The sequence below is a fragment of the Cnephaeus nilssonii genome (assembly GCF_951640355.1).
Source record: "Cnephaeus nilssonii genome assembly, chromosome: 3".
Taxonomy (NCBI): Eukaryota; Metazoa; Chordata; class Mammalia; order Chiroptera; family Vespertilionidae; genus Cnephaeus; species Cnephaeus nilssonii.
The window spans coordinates 1,105,523-1,126,245 of record NC_137074.1 but is presented as its reverse complement, the minus strand read 5'-3'; the positions used below and the strand labels follow the sequence as shown (position 1 = coordinate 1,126,245).

The following is a 20,723-nucleotide window of genomic DNA, read 5'->3' as shown; positions in this document are numbered from 1 at the left end:
ATGTCAGGTATCCTGGGCTCAGAGTTTTATATATAGACTAGAGGCCCGGTGCACAAAATTCATGCACGGGGGGCGGGGGTGACCCTCAGCCAAACCTGCACCGTCTCCAATCTGGGACCCCTTGAGGGATGTCCGACCGCCCATTTAGGCCCAATCCCAGTCAGACATCCCTCTCACAATCCAGGCTGCTGGCTCCCACCCGCTCACCTCCCTCTGCCTGATTGCCCCTAACTGCTTCTGCCTGCCAGCCTGATCACCCCCTAACCACTCCCTTGCCAGCCTGATTGATGCCTAACTGCTCCCCAGCTGGCCCGATTGCCCCTAACTGCCCTCCCCTGCTGACCTGGTCACCCCGAACTGCCCTCCCCTGCCAGTCTGGTAGCCCCTAACTGTCCTCCCCTGCTGGCCTGGTCACCCCCAACTGCCCTCCCCTGCTGGCCTGGTCTCCCTCAACTGCCCTCCTCTGCCGGCCTGGTCACCCCTAACTGCCCTCCCTGCTGGCATGATTGCCAAAAACTGCCCTCCCCTGCAAGTCTGGTCCCCCCCAACTACCCACCCCTGCAGGCCTGGTCCCCCCCAGCTGTCTTCCCCTGCAGGCCTGGGTCCCTCCCAACTGCCCTCCCCTGCAGGCCTGGGTCCCCCCCCTCCCAACTGCCCTCCCTTGCTGGCCTAGTCTTCCCCAACTGCCCTCCTCTGCCGGCCTGGTCACCCCCAACTGCCCTCCTCTGCTGGCCTGGTCACCCATAACTGCCCTCCTGTGCAGGTCATCTTGTGGTGGCCATCTTGTGTCCACTTGGGGGCAGCCATCTTTGACCACATGGGGGCGGCCATCTTGTGTCTTGGAGTGATGGTCAATTTGCATATCACTCTTTTATTAGATAGGACTAGTGGCCCGGTGCAAATATTGCTATTTGCTCTTTTTCTATAATAGAAGTGTCAGAGATGAAAGAAAATTAGTAAAATGTATATGAAAATCTTCCTCCTGTCAGAGTCTGGGGCGCATCGCGGGACCCAGGGTCAAGTCCCTGACCACCCGTGCGCGCCTCGAAATCACGCGAGACCAGACCCAGCCGGCCCCATGCTGGGCGGGGGTGCGCAGACTCAGGTCCCCTGTCAAGCCCTGCTGGGTGGGGGTTGCAGCCTCAGGTCCCTCGGCCCGGGGCGAAGGGCACGGCCTGAGGTGGCCCGTCACTGGGGTAGGAGGCGTGCCTTGAGTTCCTCTGTCAAGCCCCGCTGGGCGGGGGCTGCAGCCTCAGGTCCCCCGCCTCGGCCCAGCGCCATGCAGCCTCAGGGCCCGCTGCCCAGAGGCCCTCCGCGGCAGGGGTGGGATGCTTGCCTCATCGTCGCGGCGATGAAGCAAGCATTCTGCCAGGCCGCTCATGCTGCCTGCTCTCAGTGGCCACCCCCTGGGACTGGGGGACTCCGACGGGGCTGAGAGGACTGGGCACCGCCATATGTGTGACGGAGTGATGGTTAATTTGCATATTACCTTTGTATTAGACAGGACTAGAAGCCCAGTGCATGAATTCGTGCATGGATGGGGTCTGGCTGGCCTGGCCCCAATCGGGGATGATGGGGGCTGGGCCTGTCGGGAGTAGGAGATGGCGGGAGGTTGGCCGGCTGGCCTCACCCCCTGATCAGGTGGTTCGCTGGCCACAGTGGGCGTCATAGCGACCGGTCGTTAGGTTGTCACGGTCGTCACATGTTTGGACCCGGTTTCAAAACCAGGTCTGTCTGACTTGTTCCATAATACCACATTGTCCGGCTATTTTTGTTTTTGGTTTTTTTCATTAGTAGAGTTTGTTGGAATTATATTAAGTTTTATAGTTTTCAAGCTTTACATATAAAGCTGATAGGTTTTTTTGTGTTTTATTTTCCGTAAAGTTTGTTGACTGAGATTAGATTCTGGTCAGAAAAGGCTGGAGTCTAGTTTGTAACTATGTGCAGTCTGAAGGTCGTTGAAAAGTATGAAGTTTTTTCTGACTTGGCAGTGCTGTTTTCCCCCGCAGCTTGTCCATAAGCAACGCATTAGTGGGTTCAGGACTCCGCACGTTATTGAAAGGTGACCAGCGGTTAGTTTGGGCTTAATGGTCATTTCTAAAGCAAAATCATTTTTCTGAATAATAGTCTTTGTACGTTTTTACCATGACCCCTCAGTAAGAAGTCGATTTTACTGAGACGCGGGTGCGTGCGCATGCATTCCACACCTGCAGGAGGGGTGTTTCACCAAACAGTGCCACCTTTGCTGGGTGTAGGACTGTTATGTCCCTACTGTGTGGTCACACCCACTAAGCTCATTTTTATAATCTAATATATTCTCTTCTTTAAAAATATATTTTTATTGATTTCAGAGAGGCAGGGAGAGGGAGAGAGAAACATCAATGATGAGAGAGAATCATTGATCGGCTGCCTTCTGCATGCCCCTTACTGGGGATCGAGCTCACAACCTGGGCATGTGCCCTTGGCTGGAATTGAACCCGGGACCTTTCAACCCACAGGCCGACGCTCTATCCACTGGGCCAAACCAGCTAGGGCTAATCTAATATATTCTCTACCTGCAATGTGAAAAGCACTGCTCGGGGTTATTGCCAGCATTCTTCCTTTTTTCAACACAATTATGTGTAGTAGTAATAGTAGTAGTAGTAGTAGTAAAAATAGCTAGCTACCATCTACTTTGTGCCAGGTGCTACATTAAGTGCTTTTATATGTATTGTTTGAATTAGTTCTTAAACTTTCTTAAGTAAGTAAGGGACTATCAACCCTCATTTTACAGACGAAGAAACAATTTTCCAGCCGTGCTAGAGCCAGGATTTCCTGGGCAATTCATTATTGAGCCTGCGTTCTGGTTGTTACTCTAAAAGAAATGGATTGTTTTCAGAAATTCAGTCATCATAATCTAAATCTTAGCCTGGCCAGCGTGGCTCAGTGGTTGAACCAGGAGGTCATTGTTCCATTCCTGGTCAGGGCACATGCCTGGGTTGCAGGCTTGTACCCCAGTGCAGGGCGTGCAGGAGGCAGCAGATCAGTGATTCTCTCTCATCATTGATGTTTCTACCTCTCCCTTTCCCTCTCCCTTCCTCTCTCTGAAATCAATAAAAATATATTTTAAAAAATAATAAAATCTTAGATTACCACAAGGTTGTGGGCTTCCTATCTCGGCCATTATAGGATGCCTTGACGTAACTTTTTGTTTAACGTTATCAAATTGCAGTCTTGCTCTGGATCAGTACATTCTCCCTACGTTGTTGCTGGGCTGGACATAGCACTTTACCTCTGTGCCGCTTACTGTTTGATATTAAAAAATCTTGGGGCACAGTCTGGTGGCTCCGTGGGTTGAGTGTTGACCTATGAGCCGGAGGTCACAGTTTGATTTCCGATGAGAGCACATGCCCTGGTTGCAGGCTCGAACCCCAGCGTGAGGGGTGCAGGAGGCAGCCAGTCAATGATTCTCAGTCATAATTGATGTTTCTATCTCTCTCTCCCTCTCCCTTCTCTCTGAAATCAATAAAAATATTTTTTAAGAAAATCTTTAGGTCCACTCCCTTATAACAATTATGTTTTGGTATTTATTACCTTTTCATTGGGTCTAAATGCATATATTTTTTCTTTGCTGTGTAGTCTGTATTATCTACCCTGTTCTCCTGTGCTAACATTATTAGAGTATAAAGTAATTTCCTTCTTGTTAGGTGCTTCTTGGAAGGAATCTGAGCTTTGGGAAATAGAGGCCACAGATGGAGTTTACTATCAGTTAGCTTTATGACTTTGGGTAGATGCTGGAACTTCTGTGCCTTAGTGTTCTCTTCTGTAAAGTGGAATTGTATCTACCTCATCATAAAGGCTGTTAATTTTTCTATCCAAGTAAGTGTCAATCTGCATAGTTACTATAAAATATATCAATTTCAGCATAATTTCAGGATCACTATCTAATGAAGGCATTGATCTAAATATGAGGGGACCTGTGTGCTGAATTTGTGCCTTCAAGAAGTCAATGAAATATTAGTAACATTTATTGAGTTTTTAAAGGTAATTTTTAAACCTCCAGTTTCGAAACTTCTATATTTGCCTAGTGTTTTTCTTCATAAATTACCTATATCAATTACAAATTCTTAAGTTTAAAACTTAAGAAAGACATTGGTAAAGGAAAGTAAACAGCATCTAAAGAGAAACTTAAATATGATGGGAGCCTTCTAATGCTCACAGGTCAGAGCTATTTTGAGAATGGTCATCTGAAAGATGGCTGTCTCCTCTGTGTGCCAAACCCGGAGCTTACAATACCACCCATTATTAAGCTCTCAGATAGTTGTTGAGGGAAGGAAAAATGACCCAATGTTGCACTTCAGCTTTCTCACCTGCCACTTACTCCTTAACCAGTTGAACTTTGAAATCACTTTTCAAGAACTGGCATCACTTCAGCCACCTGATTGTCAAAGGGCACGAACAAGGCTTGGTCCTAGCCTCACAGCATTGTCCTTGCAAATGCCTTTACTTTCTGGCATTCGTCTTCTTGGTGCTGGCTCAAGAAGCCCTTCTCTATGCCGCGTTGGCATTGTTGGTATGGACGCTGGCAGGGCATACGTTCCCAGCCCCTTCTCACTATAAGGTCCTCTCACTGTCCTCGTGCCTTTGATTTCGTGACTTTTCAGTTCTCGGCATGGATCTCTCTTCTGTGTTCAAGATCCACGTTCCAGTCTCCGCCTGGGTATTCAGTAGGCTTCCCAAATTAAACTCAGTGTGTTTCACTGTGTTACCCCTGGACCAGTGCAGGATATGGACAGGCATGGATGCCTGCTTGTTATTGTGTGTGTATTCTGTAAGCAACATTCTGTAAGGGCATGGCGTGTGCTATTAGGGATTATGAATGAGCTTTCAACAAATTTTAGTTGAGACCACTCTCTGGGCATCATTTAAAACAGATGTAACCCTTTTGAGTATCATCTCAAAACAAGTGTAACGGCATCTATGGTCGTTATTAATATCCTGTATAATAAAAGCCTAATGTGCAAATTGGCCGAACGGCGGAACTGGTGAAATGACCTGTCGCTGTGATGTGCACTGACCACCAGGGGGCAGACACTCAACGCAGGAGCTTCCCCCAGCCTGCAGGCCCCAACCAGCCAAGGCGGGTGCCAGCAGGGGCCCCTGATCACCCTGCCAGTCGCCCCACAGCTCGCCCTGATCGCCGACCAGGCCTAGAGACCCTACCCCTGTACAAATTTCATGCACCAGGCCTCTAGTAAATCAATAAAATAGCGTACCTCCAAACTCAGTTCTTCCTGATTCATAGCAGGCTCTCACGTGCTGGCTGCCTCTTCCCAAGTCTCTTCTTTAGGGCAGCGGTTGCCAACCTTTTGGACCTCAGGGACCAGAGTGGTCTGCAGACCACCGGTTGGGGACCGCTGCTTTAGGCAGTGTGATACCACCCTTCCTCTGCATCGGAATGATAGCACTTGAAGGCCCTCTCGCTGGCCGTTTTCGCCTGGAACGTGATACTGCTGTATGGTACAATAGTCTGTATAGTATTGTAACTTTTAAAACAAATTATGATGATTGAAATGTATAGATTAGGTGGGGTATTTCATCAGAAGATACACTGATCTGGTCTGTCTTGTAAGCTCAGTTGGCTGTTTTTTGTTGTGTGGTTTTTTTTTTAATGGCAAGTTACTGCTGAAATAATAAAGTCCTGTTTGGGACATTAAATGAATATTAGTTCTGGCGTGGGCTTCATTAAAATGATCCTCTAAGTTCTTAATGGCCAGACAAGTAATTTTCACTATTGCTTATTCTTAAGACCCATATAGTATAATTTTTTTTGCATCCTCTTTTCTCTACTTGAAGGTACAAAGAAAGAAATAGAAGAGTAAAACTGTCCTAATAAATTTTATAATTTACTAGAGGCCCGGTGTATGAAATTCGTGCACGGGGGGATGTCCCTCAGCCCAGCCTGCGCCCTCTCCAATCTGGGGCCCCTCGAGGGATGTCGGACATCCCTCTCACAATCCAGGACTGCTGGCTCCCAACTGCTCACCTGCCTGCCTTCCTGATCGCCCCTAACCGCTTCTGCCTGCCAGCCTGATCACCCCCTAACCACTCCCCTGCCAGCCTGATCACCCCCTAACCACTCCCCTGCCAGCCTGATCACCCCCTAACCACTCCCCTGCCAGCCTGATCACCCCCTAACCACTCCCCTGCCAGCCTGATCACCCCCTAACCACTCCCCTGCCAGCCTGGTTGCCCCTAACTGCCCTCCCCTGAAGGCCGGTCCCCCCCCAACTGCTCTCTCCTGCAGGCCTGGGTCCCTCCCACCAGCCCTTCCCTGCAGACCCGGTCGCCCCCAACTTCCCTCCTCTGCCGGCCTGGTCCCCCCCAACTGCCCTTCCCTGCAGACCCGGTCGCTCCCAACTGCCCTCCCCTGCTGGCCATCTTGTGTCCACATGGGGGCAGGATCTTTGACCACATGGGGGCAGCCATTTGTATGTTGGAGTGACAGTCAATTTGCATATTACTCTTTTATTAGGACAGTGGTCGGCAAACTCATTAGTCAACAGAGCCAAATATCAACAGTACAACGATTGAAATTTCTTTTGAGAGCCAAATTTTTTAAACTTCTTCTAACGCCACTTCTTCAAAATAGACTCGCCCAGGCCAGGTATTTTGTGGAAGAGCCACACTCAAGGGGCCAAAGAGCCACATGTGGCTCGCGAGCCGCAGTTTGCCGACCACGGAGATAGGATAAGTGGTCAGAATATTCCCTTTATAAATGTGTTTTGTATATTTTATACAGTATTGATATTTAAAATTTTTAAAATTTTCTTTATTTTTATTTTTTAGAATTTGTATTTAAGTTGAAATATTTTACATTTTTCTTGTTTTTCAATTGATTTATATAATCTGAGATTACTATCTTCTTTCTAATTGTTTTTCAATTAGTGATCATTCTCAAGAATTTTTATTATGTTGGTAAATAAAATAATAAAGAACCACGACCTTACTTATTTAGATGTTTCTTTTAAAAAAAATGGATTTCTGTGTTAGAATCTTTGTTTTTTCTATTTTCTGTGTCTTAATATTATTTATGAAAAAATTCTACATTTTAGAATATGTTGCCAAGTAGGGATATTCCTCTGGGAAATGAGACTTTTGTTCTTTAGGCTAGCTTTATTTATTTATTTATTTTATTTATTTTTATTGATTTCAGGGAGGAAGGGAGAGGGAGAGCGAGATAGAAACATCAATGATGAGAGAATCATTGATCAGCGGCCTCCTGCTCACCCCACACAGGGGTCGAGCCTACAAACCGGGCACATGCCCCCACCAGGAATCCAACCATGACCTCCTCCTGGTTCATAGGTCGACACTCAGCCTCTGAGCCACACCGGCCGGGCTAGGCTAGCTTCTTAGAAGCAGTCTCGTAGTAAAGTCTGTATCTTGGAAATCCTGTATTTGAAATATTAACATTAATTGGGAAGAAACAAGAAATCTGATTCATATAAGGTTGATAATGCTTAATTCAAATACCCTTTTAGAAATCCCACGTACTCGTATGTGCCTATGATTAAGCAAAACAGAAACAACAATTTAGGAAGCTATATATAAGGATCTTAATGTCAGGATTTTATCTTTATAACCTGTGGGTTCATTATGTCTGGGTGGATTTAAACTCTCACAAAATCTCAGTGAGGTTTGTAGTGTGGATTTATTGTTAATAGTGGTTGTTATTCCTGACTAAGTCAAGAAATTGTGGATTCCAGCTTTAAAATGGCATTTTAAATTTGTTTGATTTTAATACGTGTTTCTCCAAATGAATCTTCGATTGTTTGACTTCTCCAAAATCTCAGTGAGGTTTGGATTGAAGTTATATTATATATGGAATCACACTATTGCCACTTGCAGTTCAGGAAAACGGTGCCCGTCAGTAAGGTGGAATACATTTTTTTCTAGTATAGGTTCTGTAAATTTCGTAATGTTTTTTACCTTTTTTGCCTTTTATTGCTTTTGTTGTTGTTAATCCTCAACTGAGGGTGTTTTTTCCATTGCTTTTTAGAAAAAGTGGAAGCGGGGGCGGGGTTAGGGGAAGAAAGAAATATCAGTGTGAGAGTGACACATTGTCTGGTTGCCTCCTGCATGCACCCCATCCAGGGGTGGGAGCAAACCTGCAACCCAGGCACGTGCCCTTGACTGAGAATGGAGCTCTCGCCCTTCTGTGCCCAGGCTGCCGCTCTAACCACTGAGCCACTGGCCAGGGCCTTTTTGCTCTTTTTTGTTTTTTCTATTTTAATGTGATCTTTTCCCATTGTGTTTCCTAAGTGGCAGTGCAGGTATGTAGGAAAGCTCTTGATTTTTCTTTATTAGCCAAACTAGAAGCCCGGTGCAGGAAATTCGTGCATGGCGGGGGGTTGTCCCTCAGCCCAGCCTGTACCCTCTCCAATCTGGGACTCCTGGAGGGATGTCCGACTGCCCGTTTAGGCCCGATCCTGGTGGGATCGAGCCTAAACGGGCAGTTGGACATCCCTCTCACAATCCAGGACTGCTGGCTCCCAACTGCTTGCCTGCCTGCCTTCCTGATTGCCCCTAACCGCTTCTGCCTGCCAGCCTGATCACCCCCTAACCACTCCGCTGCCAGCCTGGTTGATGCTTAACTGCTCCCCTGCCAGCCTGTTTGCCCCCAACTTCCCTCCTCTGACAGCCTGGTCACCCCTAACTGCCCTCTCCTGCGGGGTTCATCACCTCCAACTGCTCTCCCTTGCAGGCCTGGTCCCTCACAACTGCCCTTCCTTGCAGGCCGGGTGCCTCCCAACTGCCCTCTCCTTCTGGCCATCTTGTGGTGGCCATCTTGTGTCCACATGGGGGCAGGATCTTTGACCACATGGGGGCAGCTATATTGTGTGTTGCAGTGATGATCAATCTGTATATTACTCTTTTATTAGATAGGATAGAGGCCTGGTACAGGGGTGGGGGCCAGCTGGTTTGCCCTGAAGGGTGTCCCAGATAAGGGTGGGGGTTCCCTTGGGGTGTGGGGCGGCCTGAGCGAGGGGCCTGTGGTGGTTTGCAGGCTGGCCACGCCCCCTGGCAACCCAAGGGGTGGCCCTGGTATCTGGAATTTATTTTCCTTCTACAACTGAAACTTTGTAGCCTGGGGCGGAGCCAAGCCTGCTGTTCCCTCCGGGGTGGCAGCCATTTCTGTGGCAGTTAATTCACCTTCTACAATTGAAACTTTGTAGCCTTAAGCGGGTGAGCCCGGCCAGGGTGTGCAGAAAGCTTTGCTTCCCCTGTTGCTGCCGGCAACCCTGGCCTGCTCTCTCAAGCTCCATTCTGCCGCCATTTGTTTGAATTTGTTTACCTTCTATAATTGAAACTTTGTAGCTTGAGTGGAGGCTTAGGCCTGCAATGGCTATGGAAAGCTTGGCTTCCTCTGTTACCTGGGAAACCTTGCTCTCTGTGGCTGTAGCCATCTTGGATTTGGTTAATTTGCATACTCACCCTGATTGGCTGGTGGGCGTGGCTTGGCTGGTGGGCGTGGCTTATGTAGCGGAGTGATGGTTAATTTGCATATTACCATTTTATTAGAGAGGATTTTTAAACTTAGTTCCAAAAGTTTGTTACTCTCTTAGTTAATACATTGCAAACATCTTGTAGAACTGGTGAATTGACCTCTAATTTTACCTTTAATTAAAAAAATTTTTTTTCTTATTTTTTTAAGCTCTTTTCACTTATGGATATGAAACCTCCCATCTCTCGAGCCAAGATGATTCTCATCACAAAAGCTGCTATTAAAGCCATTAAGGTAAGAGTAAAATAAACACATTTAATTTGAAACATGTCTGAAATTTTGCAATTTATTAAACAAGAGAATTCACCTTGTGAATTGATTCAGGCCTAAAGCAAAGAGCACTCACCAGCTGTTGCTGAGGGTGCAGGGCAGTTGTGTGGTGTGTCTGCATTGTAATGCTGTTTCCAAACAGCTTTCCCTTTCTTTTTGTTGTTACTAGTATTTCCCTGGTATATTTTCCCGTTTTATTGAGGTGTGATTAAATAAGAATTACAAGTATTTAATAATCTTACCTTATAATAGACAAATATGCAAATTGACCGCACCTTCGCTACGCCCAAGCCACGCCCACAAACCACGCCCACCAGGAAACCCTTGCAGGGACGTTGGGGTGTGGCGGAGCCCAAGGCCGGAAAAGCCTCGGGGTGGAGGCTTTCCCAGCCTTGGGCACCAGCAGGGAGCCTGCACGGATCGCAGGCAAAAGCCAGGGGTCGGCTCCTACGATCCGTAGCAGGGACGCTGGGTGCGGCCGAGCCCAAGGCCAGGAAAGCCTGGGGCGGAGGCTTTCCGGGCCTTGGGCACCAGCGGGGAGCCTGCACCACTGGGGTTCGGCTCCTGCGATCGGTAGAAGGGACACTGGGTGCGGCCGAGCCCAAGGCCGGGAAAGCCGCCCAAGGCTTTCCCAGCCTTGGGCACCAGAGGGGAGCCTGCACCGATCGCAGGAAACCACTGGGGGTCGGCTCCTGCGATCGGTAGCAGGGACGCTGGGTGCCATCGAGCCCAAGGCCACTGCCCGGGGCCAAGCCCCGACTCTGAAAAAGGCAGAAGGCGGTGGCCACAGCCAAGGCCTGGGTCCCCGGTGCCGGCAGAAAACTGGTGCAGGCAGCCAGGTGAATGAAGGTCTATTGCACGAATCTTCGTGCAAACGGGCTACTAGTATGTAATAAAACATGATGATTGGTAATCGCATTGTTCAACGACGGCCACAGTCCCGCTGCTGAGCACCCCAGCTCCTCAGGTGGCACCCGTGTGCTCCTAAAAAACGTGAACTCCCAGAAGTAGAGGGTAGAGTGCACGCATTTTTAAAATTTCATTTCATTCTTGTCATAAATCACCTGAGTATTAGCTTCATTTTTATTTTAAAACAAAAACTTGGGCTCCACGAAATTAAGTTTCTTACCCAAGATCACACCTAATTTTAGAAACTGCATAATTTAGTTCCAGTTCCATTTTTCTCAGCTCTCTCATAAAGTTGCCTTGATATGCTGCTTTGTGAAGGATTATTGATTTAAAAATCTAAGGGAAAGCCTTCTCTTTGGGGTTGGACGGTTGTAGTTTTGTGCTTTAGTTAATTTCTGATTTTTTTCAATCATTGGCTAGATTATTTTTGATGGTTTATTCAGTATAATCTTTTTGTTGTTGTTAGGTTAGTTTATTAGATTCCACATAAAAGTGAAATCATATATGGTGTTTATATCTTGAGAATTATTTAAATAATGCAAATTTCAAGGTTTTAAGTATTTTCTAATTACATTGCAGGAAATGTAGAAATATGTACACTGGAAAATAATTTTCTTTTCATTCTTTTCAGCTTTATAAGCATGTAGTTCAAATAGTAGAAAAGTTCATCAAAAAGGTAACTATCCGTTTACTTATTACCTCATTTCATTTATGTTCAGTATTTGTAATTTACTTGCTAAATTGTCATTTGGATGCTTGCTTGTAAAGCCACTACACAAAAAGTTGTCACCGCAGGTTCTTTTAAACCCCTCGAGGGTTTTTAAAGAAACAGGAGCACTTTAGAGCAGTGCTGTTGGCTGGGCATGAGCTTAGAGCGGGCGTCGCCAGCAGCTGCCTGCGCACCGAGCCTTGTGCTCCTGCCCTTTGCCCTGTTACTCTGTGGCATTTAACTCATCTGGGAGCATTTCAAGTGGAAGCACTTTGTATAGCTTTTACAGCTTCCCCCTGCTCCCCCCATAATTACATGTTCTTGAGTTACAGTGCTGTAGTATGTTTACAGCCGTGTGGTTAGCACGTGTGTGTCTCTGCAGAGTCCTGAGAAGGGAGACTGAGGCATCTTTGTCTTCTCCCCAACCGGGAGCTGTGCCGTGTGGCGCACTCGTAAGCGTGTGTGGCCTGTGAATACTGGCTGAGAGGTGGAGTAGCAAATCACAGGACCAATAAGCAAAATGGGGGAGCTTACAGGCACTGCAGGCACCACCGCACCCACTGTGTACCGATGCCAGATTTGGATCTGCTCCTGTTTTTTATGTCCATGGGCACCAATAAGAGGGAAAGGACACGCGCTGATTGGTAACCTGCTTTCCCCGCTGGGTTTATCAAACATGTGCAGCGTGATCTGTTGCGTGATTGTTTCCCCCACTTACTCAGCCGCTTCCCTGAGGGGACAGTGCACTCCGTGCCTGGCTTGTGGAGCAATCAGATGCCTCGTAATGGTTTTTCTGAGGACACATTTCTAGACGTAGAATTGTTGGATTAAATGTGGCTTTGCGTTTACTGCAAATCATCTTCCATAAAGGTTATACCCCTGGAATATGTAGGTATCTGTTTGTCTATTATTTTTTTCCATTTCATAGGCCCAAAACCTTTCCTTTTGGTTTTTGTTTTTCTGGTACTGTACTTGGACAGAATTAAATTGATACATTGTTAAAATTACCTTTTTCGAAATTTTAAAAGGTAAAATTTATTTTTTTGAGCAGGATGAATTGGATTTGTGTGGAATTGGTGTAGGGACTGGTGAACTAATGATGAATCTGGGAAGTTGTTGTGGGAGGTAGGGCATCAGAGAAAAGTAAAGTACGGGGTCTGAAGTACCAAGAAAATAGCAGCTCTGTAGACTGGGAATTGGACAAGCTGGCCATGAAGACAGCTAAACATGCAGGTAGTTTCTAAATAGAAAGAACCATTAGTATACAGAGTTTCATTAACATGAGGTTGATGGGTGTCAAATTGCTTTCTTGTATTGACTTTACATCTTTATCTTTGTAGTGTAAACCAGAATACAAGGTTCCAGGGTTATATGTAATCGACTCAATTGTACGACAGTCTCGTCATCAGTTTGGAACTGATAAAGACGTATTTGGGCCAAGATTCTCTAAAAACATAACCGCCACATTCCAATACTTATATCTTTGTCCATCTGAAGATAAGGTATAGTTAACATAGTTAATTTTTTAATTAAAACTTTTGTTTTCATTTATATTTATTTGGATCTAGATCTATGTAAATGTATTTTAGATATTTGAAGCCTCCTGTAGTATTCGAAAGAAATCATCGTAATCTCCGAACTTGAAACAAAACCCAGTTTTTTCTTTAGTTTTTTCCTCATATTTATCTTCCTTGTAAAATCCTTTAGGAAAATCATACTGTTGAAATATGAAAGCACGATTGTGGTTTTTGCTTGTATTTTTTAAAAAAATGTTTTTTTATTGATTTCAGAGAGAAAGGGACAAGGCGAGAGATGGAAACATCAATGATGAGAGAGAGTCATTGATTGGCTGCCTCCCGCACACCCCCTACTGGGGATGGAGCCCACAACCCGGGCCTGTGCCCTGACCTGGAATTGAACCGTGACCTCTTGGTTCATAGGTTGACGCTCAACCACGGAGCCCCACTGGCTGGGCAGGACCGTTGTGTTTTAAAGGTGACGTTGTTGGAAAGATTCACTTGTAGCTGAGTGATCAGGACGTTCTGTGGTTGAAAGGCAGGCTCGTCGCAGATGGCGGTGCGTCCAGAAGGAAGGGGCAGTGCTGGTTGCCGCTGCCTGGCATACAGAGGTGCGGGAGCAACAGTGACATTCGTCAGCGGTCAGACTGCAGTGTCCGATTCCGCACGTGTGTGGCTGGTTCCACCAGGCAGGGACTCCAGGAGGCGGGAGCCACGCACCCGAGAGCCTGTTGGGAGGCCTTTACAGGAAACAGCACATACATTGGAGTGTTGTGGGTTCTGTGTTCATAGTGGAGGGGTGCTTTTGTGGGAAAGGACACACGAGGAGAAGCAGAGCCTCGTCCTTGAGGAGGAGACGAGAGTGTCACCCTAAGTCACACCTCGCAGGCCTCCTTCCTGCTCACCTGTCCCAAACCGCTTGCCTCTCAGTTACTGGTCAGTTCCTAACCATCGCAGTTGTTGGAATCATCCTAAATGAGTGCTTCAGTTCTGTCACGTTTTTTGTCAGTGGTGGATGGGGTTTCTTTTCTTTTCTTCTTCTTTTTTTAATATATTTTATTGATTTTTTACAGAGAGGAAGGGAGAGGGATAGAGAGCTAGAAACATCGATGAGAGAGAAACATCGATCAGCTGCCTCCTGCACACCTCCTACTGGGGATGTGCCCACAACCAAGGTACATGCCCTTGACCGGAATCGAACCCGGGACCTTTCAGTCCACAGGCAGACACTCTATCCACTGAGCCAAACCGGCCAGGGCATGGTGTTTCTTTTTAACCATACATACAGTATGAGCATTCTAATCCACCTCTCTATTATTAAATAGTTTCTTTTGATTCTGTAGGTTATATGATTTTTCTGTTTCCTTTTTTCCCTTCTCTGTTTCGTATTGTAGGTAACACTGCTGACGAAAGGCTGGTTAGCTTAACGAGGCTGTGATTCTGACAATAGATTTTACTTTCCTAGGCCCTAGCCAGCCAGTTTGTCTCAGCGGATAGAGCATCGGCCTGCGGATTGAAGGGTCCCAGGTTCGATTCCGGTCAAGGGCACAAGCCCAGGTTGCAGGCTCGATCCCCATTGTGGGGTGTGCAGGAGGGAGCCGACCAGTGGTTCTCTGTCGTCATTGATGTTTCCCTCTCTCTCTCCTTCTCCCTTCCTCTCTGAAATCAATAAAAATATATTTAAAAACACACACACACACAAAACTGTTTAGTATGGAAAAATCGACTTAAGGTTATTGTTTTACTCTCCTTTTTTTGGTGAGGTGTAATAAATTACGTATGCAAATACTAATTGTGTATTCATGTTTCCTCCCACATAACAGAGTAAAATAGTTCGTGTGCTGAACCTTTGGCAAAAAAATGGAGTTTTCAAAATTGAAATTATCCAGCCCCTTCTGGACATGGCCGCGGGAAGCAGCAGCGCCGTGCCGGCGGCGGACAGCGTCGCCAACAATGAAGGTGAGGCTGGCTCTGAGCTGTGGGTGGGCGGAGCGGGTCTGTTCGCCTGCGGGACGCTTCGTGGGGGGACGGCTTCTTCCCACGACTGTTCGTAAGGAGGATTCGGCCCTTCCCGCGCTCGTCCCAGCCTCCCCTCGAGCAGCGCGGTCTCTCTTTGTCTCTGGTAAACGGAACGGACGCTGTTTTGGTGAAGAAGCTTAACAGAGGGTAAAGCAAACGGGCAGGTTAAAGTGTTCTTAGGCCTTCATGACCTCTTCTTGTTTAGGTTCACCGCCGCCTCCAGTCAAAGTTTCTTCTGAGCCCCCCCTGGTCACCACAAACTCTGTGCCACCCGTGCAGCAGCTGCCCAGTTCGGACGCGTTTGCTGCTGTGGCCCAGCTGTTTCAGACAACCCAAGGGCAACAGGTAAAGGACCGAGAGGAAGGGTTTGCCGTTGGGGACTGGTGGGGTCCTTGTGTCTCTTCCTGACAGTGAGCACATGCGAGGGAGGAAGCGGTGCTCTCCAGTAGAAAAGCCTGACTAGACGGACGGCGCGGGCGGGTGGGGTGTGGAGAGGTGAGCTGGGCACACCGAGCAGCAGGGCCCTGGGAGGAGAGAGAGCTGCAGGGCGCCCAGCGGCCAGTGCTGCTCACCGTTCTGACATCGCAGGCTGGTTCCACAGTCGTTCGAATTGGAGATGATGTTTGCGTTTCCCGGAAACATCGTTACCTTGCTCACCTGTCAGTGGGTGTGCTTTTCTTTTTGACCATTATTTTCTACCAGTCGGCTGTCAACATACATTTTTCACTTTAAGCAACACAGATGGTAGCCTTGCTATATTTATTCACAGCAACCTTAACCAGAACTAAAATGTTGATTCTTTTTTCTAGTTTACTCTGCGCCTATGCTATTTTGAGTTAACCTTTAAGATTTTTTAGTAAAATGTCTTGATACGATGATTACGCTTTGTTAGTGGTTTATCGGTTTTCCCATTCTTTAAGCTTCAGCAGATCCTTCAGACTTTTCAGCAGCCTCCGAAGCCACAGTCTCCCGCCATAGACAACGCTGTGATGGCTCAGGTCCAGGCCATCACTGCTCAGTTAAAGACCACGCCGGCGCCGCCGCCAGAGCAGAAGGCAACGGCGTTTGACAAGGTACGCTTCCCACAGCAGCCCGTGCGGCCCTCCCTCCCTGGCATGTTGGAGCCGGCCCTTCTCTAGCACCTGTGTCTGTTGGTTTTATTGTTCTGTGCTTTCAGGTGTCCCCACAGCATCACACATGGTTCTAATTCTGCTACAAATTTAATATACATACTCAGTGCAGAATTTTTCAGGAAATAAAGGAAAAACATAAAAGCGAACAGTGTAAAGGGAAGTACACAGACCTGTACCATTAAACCCCGCACTTGGAGTAACTGCTGTAACGTCGTGCTGTGCGTCTCCTCAGAATTTACTTCTTGGGGCTGGATGCCTTCAGCTCACTTGCTTTGATTTTACTCATCTTACCTCGTCTTTTTGTTGGTGCTGCGAGGTTAACAGATTTAGGTCTACATTTCGCTTGTTAGGCATAGTCCGCTGCCTGGGCACATCGCTGTTCAGCTGTCCCCCTTTCGGTAGACATTGAAGTTGCTTCCCGGGCTTTGTGTTAGAAACCCTGGTGACCACGTCGGTACGAGGGTGTCGGTTGTGCAGGTCCTCATGCTCTGTTGGCCTCGCATCTTCGAGGGGCAGCGCTCAGGGTGTGGATGTGCTGAGTACACAGCTCCGAGCTTCGGGTGACATGGTAACCCAGACAACTCCACTCCTGTCGTCTTCTCTCTTCTTTTTGTGGGCTTATGGCTACATAACGTTTTATTTCGTTTTACGGGTTTCACTACAAAAAGCACAAGTTTGAAGGTCCTAGAAATAAATGATAACTTTTCATCATCTGTGAGATTTCTGATTTCTTTCCAGCATTCTAATGATAAGATGTAATAACTTCCATTATATTTTATGTAAAATATGCTGGTGGTTCAAATTAAGACTCCGTGCAGTGAACCCTGCTTGTCACTGTGTTGTGGTGACTTATTTATTTGTTTATTTTTATAGATGTGTTTTAGAGAGGAGGGGGAGACACAGCCTCTTGTTCTTCTGCTTATGCATGCGCTCTTGGTTGGTCCTTGCATGGGCCCTGGCTGGGATTGAACCTGCAGCCTTGGTTAGCGGGACGACGCTAACCAGCTGAGCTACCTGGCCAGGGCTGCGTCTTGGTCATCTGTGAGTGACTACTGATTAGAAGGTTGGATAAAACTTTTGAGTGCAAAGGCCTCCACGTATGAGGGGGAACACAAATAATGCAGATGCTCTAACCCCCTTCTCCGAGCAGATGGGTGTGTGCTGTTCAGAACGACTTCCACGTGCATGTGGGTGTGAATGCTTCCATAGTGTTTTACTCACTTCCTACTTTACCTCCTCCCACCTGTATTTTTTTAAATTTTATATTTTCTTCTAGTGGTTTTGTATTTTTGTTTTTTACGTTTGTCTCTTCAGTTCTTTTGGAACTACTTTAGAATACGGTTCAAGATAGTTAAATCTTTGTTTTAGAAAGAACTAATTTTCCCTCACTGTTTTTATCTGAGACTACATTCTCATTTGTCTCTATGCCTATCTGTAGACACTGTTCTGTCCCACTAATGTATTTGTTTATTTTGCATTATAATTTAAGTACTTGTAACTTACATATCATATTTTATTTCCAGGTATCACATCCCCCTCTCTCCCCTCCGCCCCAGGTTTTCTTTAGCTATTCTTGAGCCAAGATGATAGTCAGGGTTCTCCAGGGAAACCGAGCCAACTTTATACACACAGCGTACACTAGAGAACGGGAAGGACTGGTTGGTTGATTTCTGAGGTTCTGGCTCAGGCAGTTGTGGAGGCTTACAGATTGGCCTTCGTAGGGCAGGCTGGAGCTGGACACTCGGTGCGAGTTCCTGTTCCATTCTGGAGTCTGCACCCCGAAGGGCACGGTTCTGGGTTGCTGTCCTGAGGATTCCTTCTTCAGGAAACCTAAGTTCAGCTGGTTGGTTGGGGCCACGCAAATGATGGAGGGTATTTCTTCCTTCAGAGCCCCTAATAGAAATGTGAGTCACATTAAAAATCCCTTCACAGTTCATCGAGGTTAATGCTTGACCAAACAGCTGGACACCGTAACCCAGCCTCGATGACACGTCCAGTGAACCAGCGCAGCATGCTTTGCTCGGTGGACTTGGCACGCGTTTTAGCATTCATGAGTCTGTGGGTTAATTTAAGAAGTAGTGATGGGTTTTTATAGTCTCCATAGACCGCAATGTCGTTTTTTGTATGTGTTGTACATTTGTTTTATTTATTCTTAGGTATTTTTCAGGTTTAGTGTTTCATAACATTTCATTTGGTTAATGATGACAGTGCACAAATTATTGATTTTTATTTTATCCTATAAAGTGGTCATGGTATTAAACACCTAATTTTACAGTTGGTTCTCTGATTTTGTAGGTAGCTGCTTTTTTTACTTTTCCTCTTCTACATCTCTGCCTGGCTCTTTCCCCTTTAATGCACTGGGCCAGGCCTTCCCGGAGAACGCCGAGGAAGGCAGTGCCGGTGGCCGCCCTGTCTCCTTCCTTTGAGTTGTAATTCCTCTAATGTTTGACCTTCAGTGGGATGGTCAGTGTTTGTTTTTGTATCACGTTTGGAAAAAGGAATTCTGTGCCTTCCTTACTGCTAAAAATGTTCGTTTTAAGCTAGTCAAACTGAACAGTTTGTTTATTTCAGCTGATTCATAGATCTTCAGTTGCCTAAAAAGCAACAAAAATGTATTTTTGGATAGATCTTATTGTGATTTTTTAATAGTTTTAAATCTTTCCCAAAGCAATAGGTATAGACCTTAAGACTTCAAATACACATTTATATGTGATAGACTTTAGAGATCATAGGTGTGTTTTTTTGTAGACAATTTAGACCCGAGTTTTAAACTTGGCTTTATTCTGGTGTTGAGTTACGCAGATAGTCAGTGTGCACCACTCTAAAGATAGTGATGGTAGCGCCTATATTGGATTGCCGCTGGGGCTGCATAAGCCAATGTGTGTAAACCAGCAAGGTGCCGGGTCATGTGGGACCACTCAGGTCCGGTAACCTGAATCACATGGCCTCGAGGGACAAAGAAAGAAACATGTGCTGTCCCTTCCTGTTCAGAAGTCTTCCGTTCAGTAACGTTCTAGCAGAACTACCACAGAGCACCGCCAGCTTAGGAATTTGAGGCTGGAAATCCGTGAACAGAATGGACCCAGCTTAAGAGGGGAGACGGGGCTTTGAAGTCGAAAAGACCGCGTCTACCTCCTGAGTCTACCGTTCACTGACTGTACTATCCTGGTTCTGTTTCTAAATGCCCTGAGCTTTAGTGTTCTTGTTTGTAAGAAGAAGAAAATCTGTCTACATTGCACGCTTCTCGTGATGGTGAAGTGTGTGCCATCTACCAACACACAGTAGCGGTGTGTATTGTGCAGCTTCCTTCCTTTCTGAACAAATGTGATCCCAGCTTACATGGCTCTGCTAGACATGTGACCTGGTGAAGTGCCTGCTCGCTCGTCCTTTTCTTGTGGACGTGCCTGGTGACCGGGAGGGAGCGGCGTTCTGGGAAAGAGGCTGGTGCGCGGGTGGGGAGACTGCTCCACGCAGCCCTGTCTGCCTGTCGCTTTTTCTTATGAGCATCGTGGGCGGCAGCCTTGAGCACTTTTCTGTGGGCATTCATAGCAGTTGGATAAGACGGTCTCTGCAGCCTGCTGAAATGTGCACCATTGTCAGGTGTGCCAAGTTCCAAAGGGTTCTGTCTAGAAACATGACTTTCAGTGAAAGACGTCTATTGCTAAATTAATAAAGGAAGCATTTAGACGACGGTCAGGAGGAAGGCAGCGCCTGTGTAAATAACCAGGGAAGAAAAGCAGAGCAGAAGCGCTCTGTTTCAAGCGGCGTTTGTGTAACCATGGTTTGTCTCTGAGCCAGCTCCTCGGGCATGTGGGAAAATGAGATTGTACAGGACAGTGTGGTGGCATTAGAGGTGGTGGGAGCATCTGTTTTTGTAAAGTTTTTGTGCACTGAATGCTGTCGGAATTTTAAAGTGGAATACCGACATCCCTGTTGCAGAAGCTACTTGATCGATTTGATTATGACGACGAGCCAGAAGCTGTGGAAGAATCAAAGAAAGAAGATGCTGCTGCCGCTGCCGCCGCTGCCAGTACCACCTCTGCTGCTGCCGCACCTGCTGCTGCCCCGGCCCCGCCCGCTGCTGCCGTGCCCGCTGCGTCTCCACCACAGGCGCCCTTGTGAGTCTCCATCCCTCAGCGCGCGTGGAGTCGGCGTGTTCACGGGCACAGCATAGGAACATGGAGTGGCAAGATCGTTGTCCTATACAGTCCTTGTCTTTTTAAATACTGGTATTTTGGGTTTTCTCCCACATGAGGAAGGGGTCCTAAAAAATGTTTTAAAAGTGGCTTTTATGTTGGGAATGGTGCTCAGTTAGTATGTGGGCAAATAGACGATTCAGAAAATTGTCGATTATCAGTGACTCCTGGAGAACATCCTTGGTATTTCTGTGTAAGTGGGGCTAAGAATCGCGTGTGTGTCTGACTGGTAAAAGGCTCGCTCGTGCTTTTTCAGTGGGTATCCTGGAGATGGCATGCAGCAACCAGCGTATCCCCAGCATCAAAATATGGATCCGTTTCCGCCTCCGATGATGGCAATGCCACAGGACCCAGGGCACCATCAGGTACAGGTGTGTTTCCTGCAGCTGAGGGTTAGGTCTACAGATGCTCCTTCCAGCCTGC

The 20,723-nt window shown here is 46.9% G+C and overlaps 1 protein-coding gene across 11 annotated transcripts in view; it reads left to right on the top strand.

Annotated features, from left to right (window-relative positions):
- Positions 1–20,723, top strand: part of SCAF4 (SR-related CTD associated factor 4) — a 60,828-nt gene that overhangs the window by 14,504 nt on the left and 25,601 nt on the right. For 4 of the 11 annotated variants that reach the window (XM_079766556.1, XM_079766564.1, XM_079766563.1 and 1 more), the window contains exons 2-9: positions 9,698–9,781; positions 11,358–11,402; positions 12,776–12,937; positions 14,776–14,911; positions 15,177–15,316; positions 15,892–16,044; positions 20,044–20,222; positions 20,557–20,665. In XM_079766556.1, coding sequence (XP_079622682.1) covers positions 9,698–9,781; positions 11,358–11,402; positions 12,776–12,937; positions 14,776–14,911; positions 15,177–15,316; positions 15,892–16,044; positions 20,044–20,222; positions 20,557–20,665 — 1,008 coding nt within the window. Of the gene's footprint in view, positions 1–9,697; positions 9,782–11,357; positions 11,403–12,775; positions 12,938–14,775; positions 14,912–15,176; positions 15,317–15,891; positions 16,045–20,043; positions 20,223–20,556; positions 20,672–20,723 lie in introns of all 11 variants that reach the window. The other 7 variants (XM_079766562.1, XM_079766559.1, XM_079766561.1 and 4 more) reach the window with 3 other exon arrangements.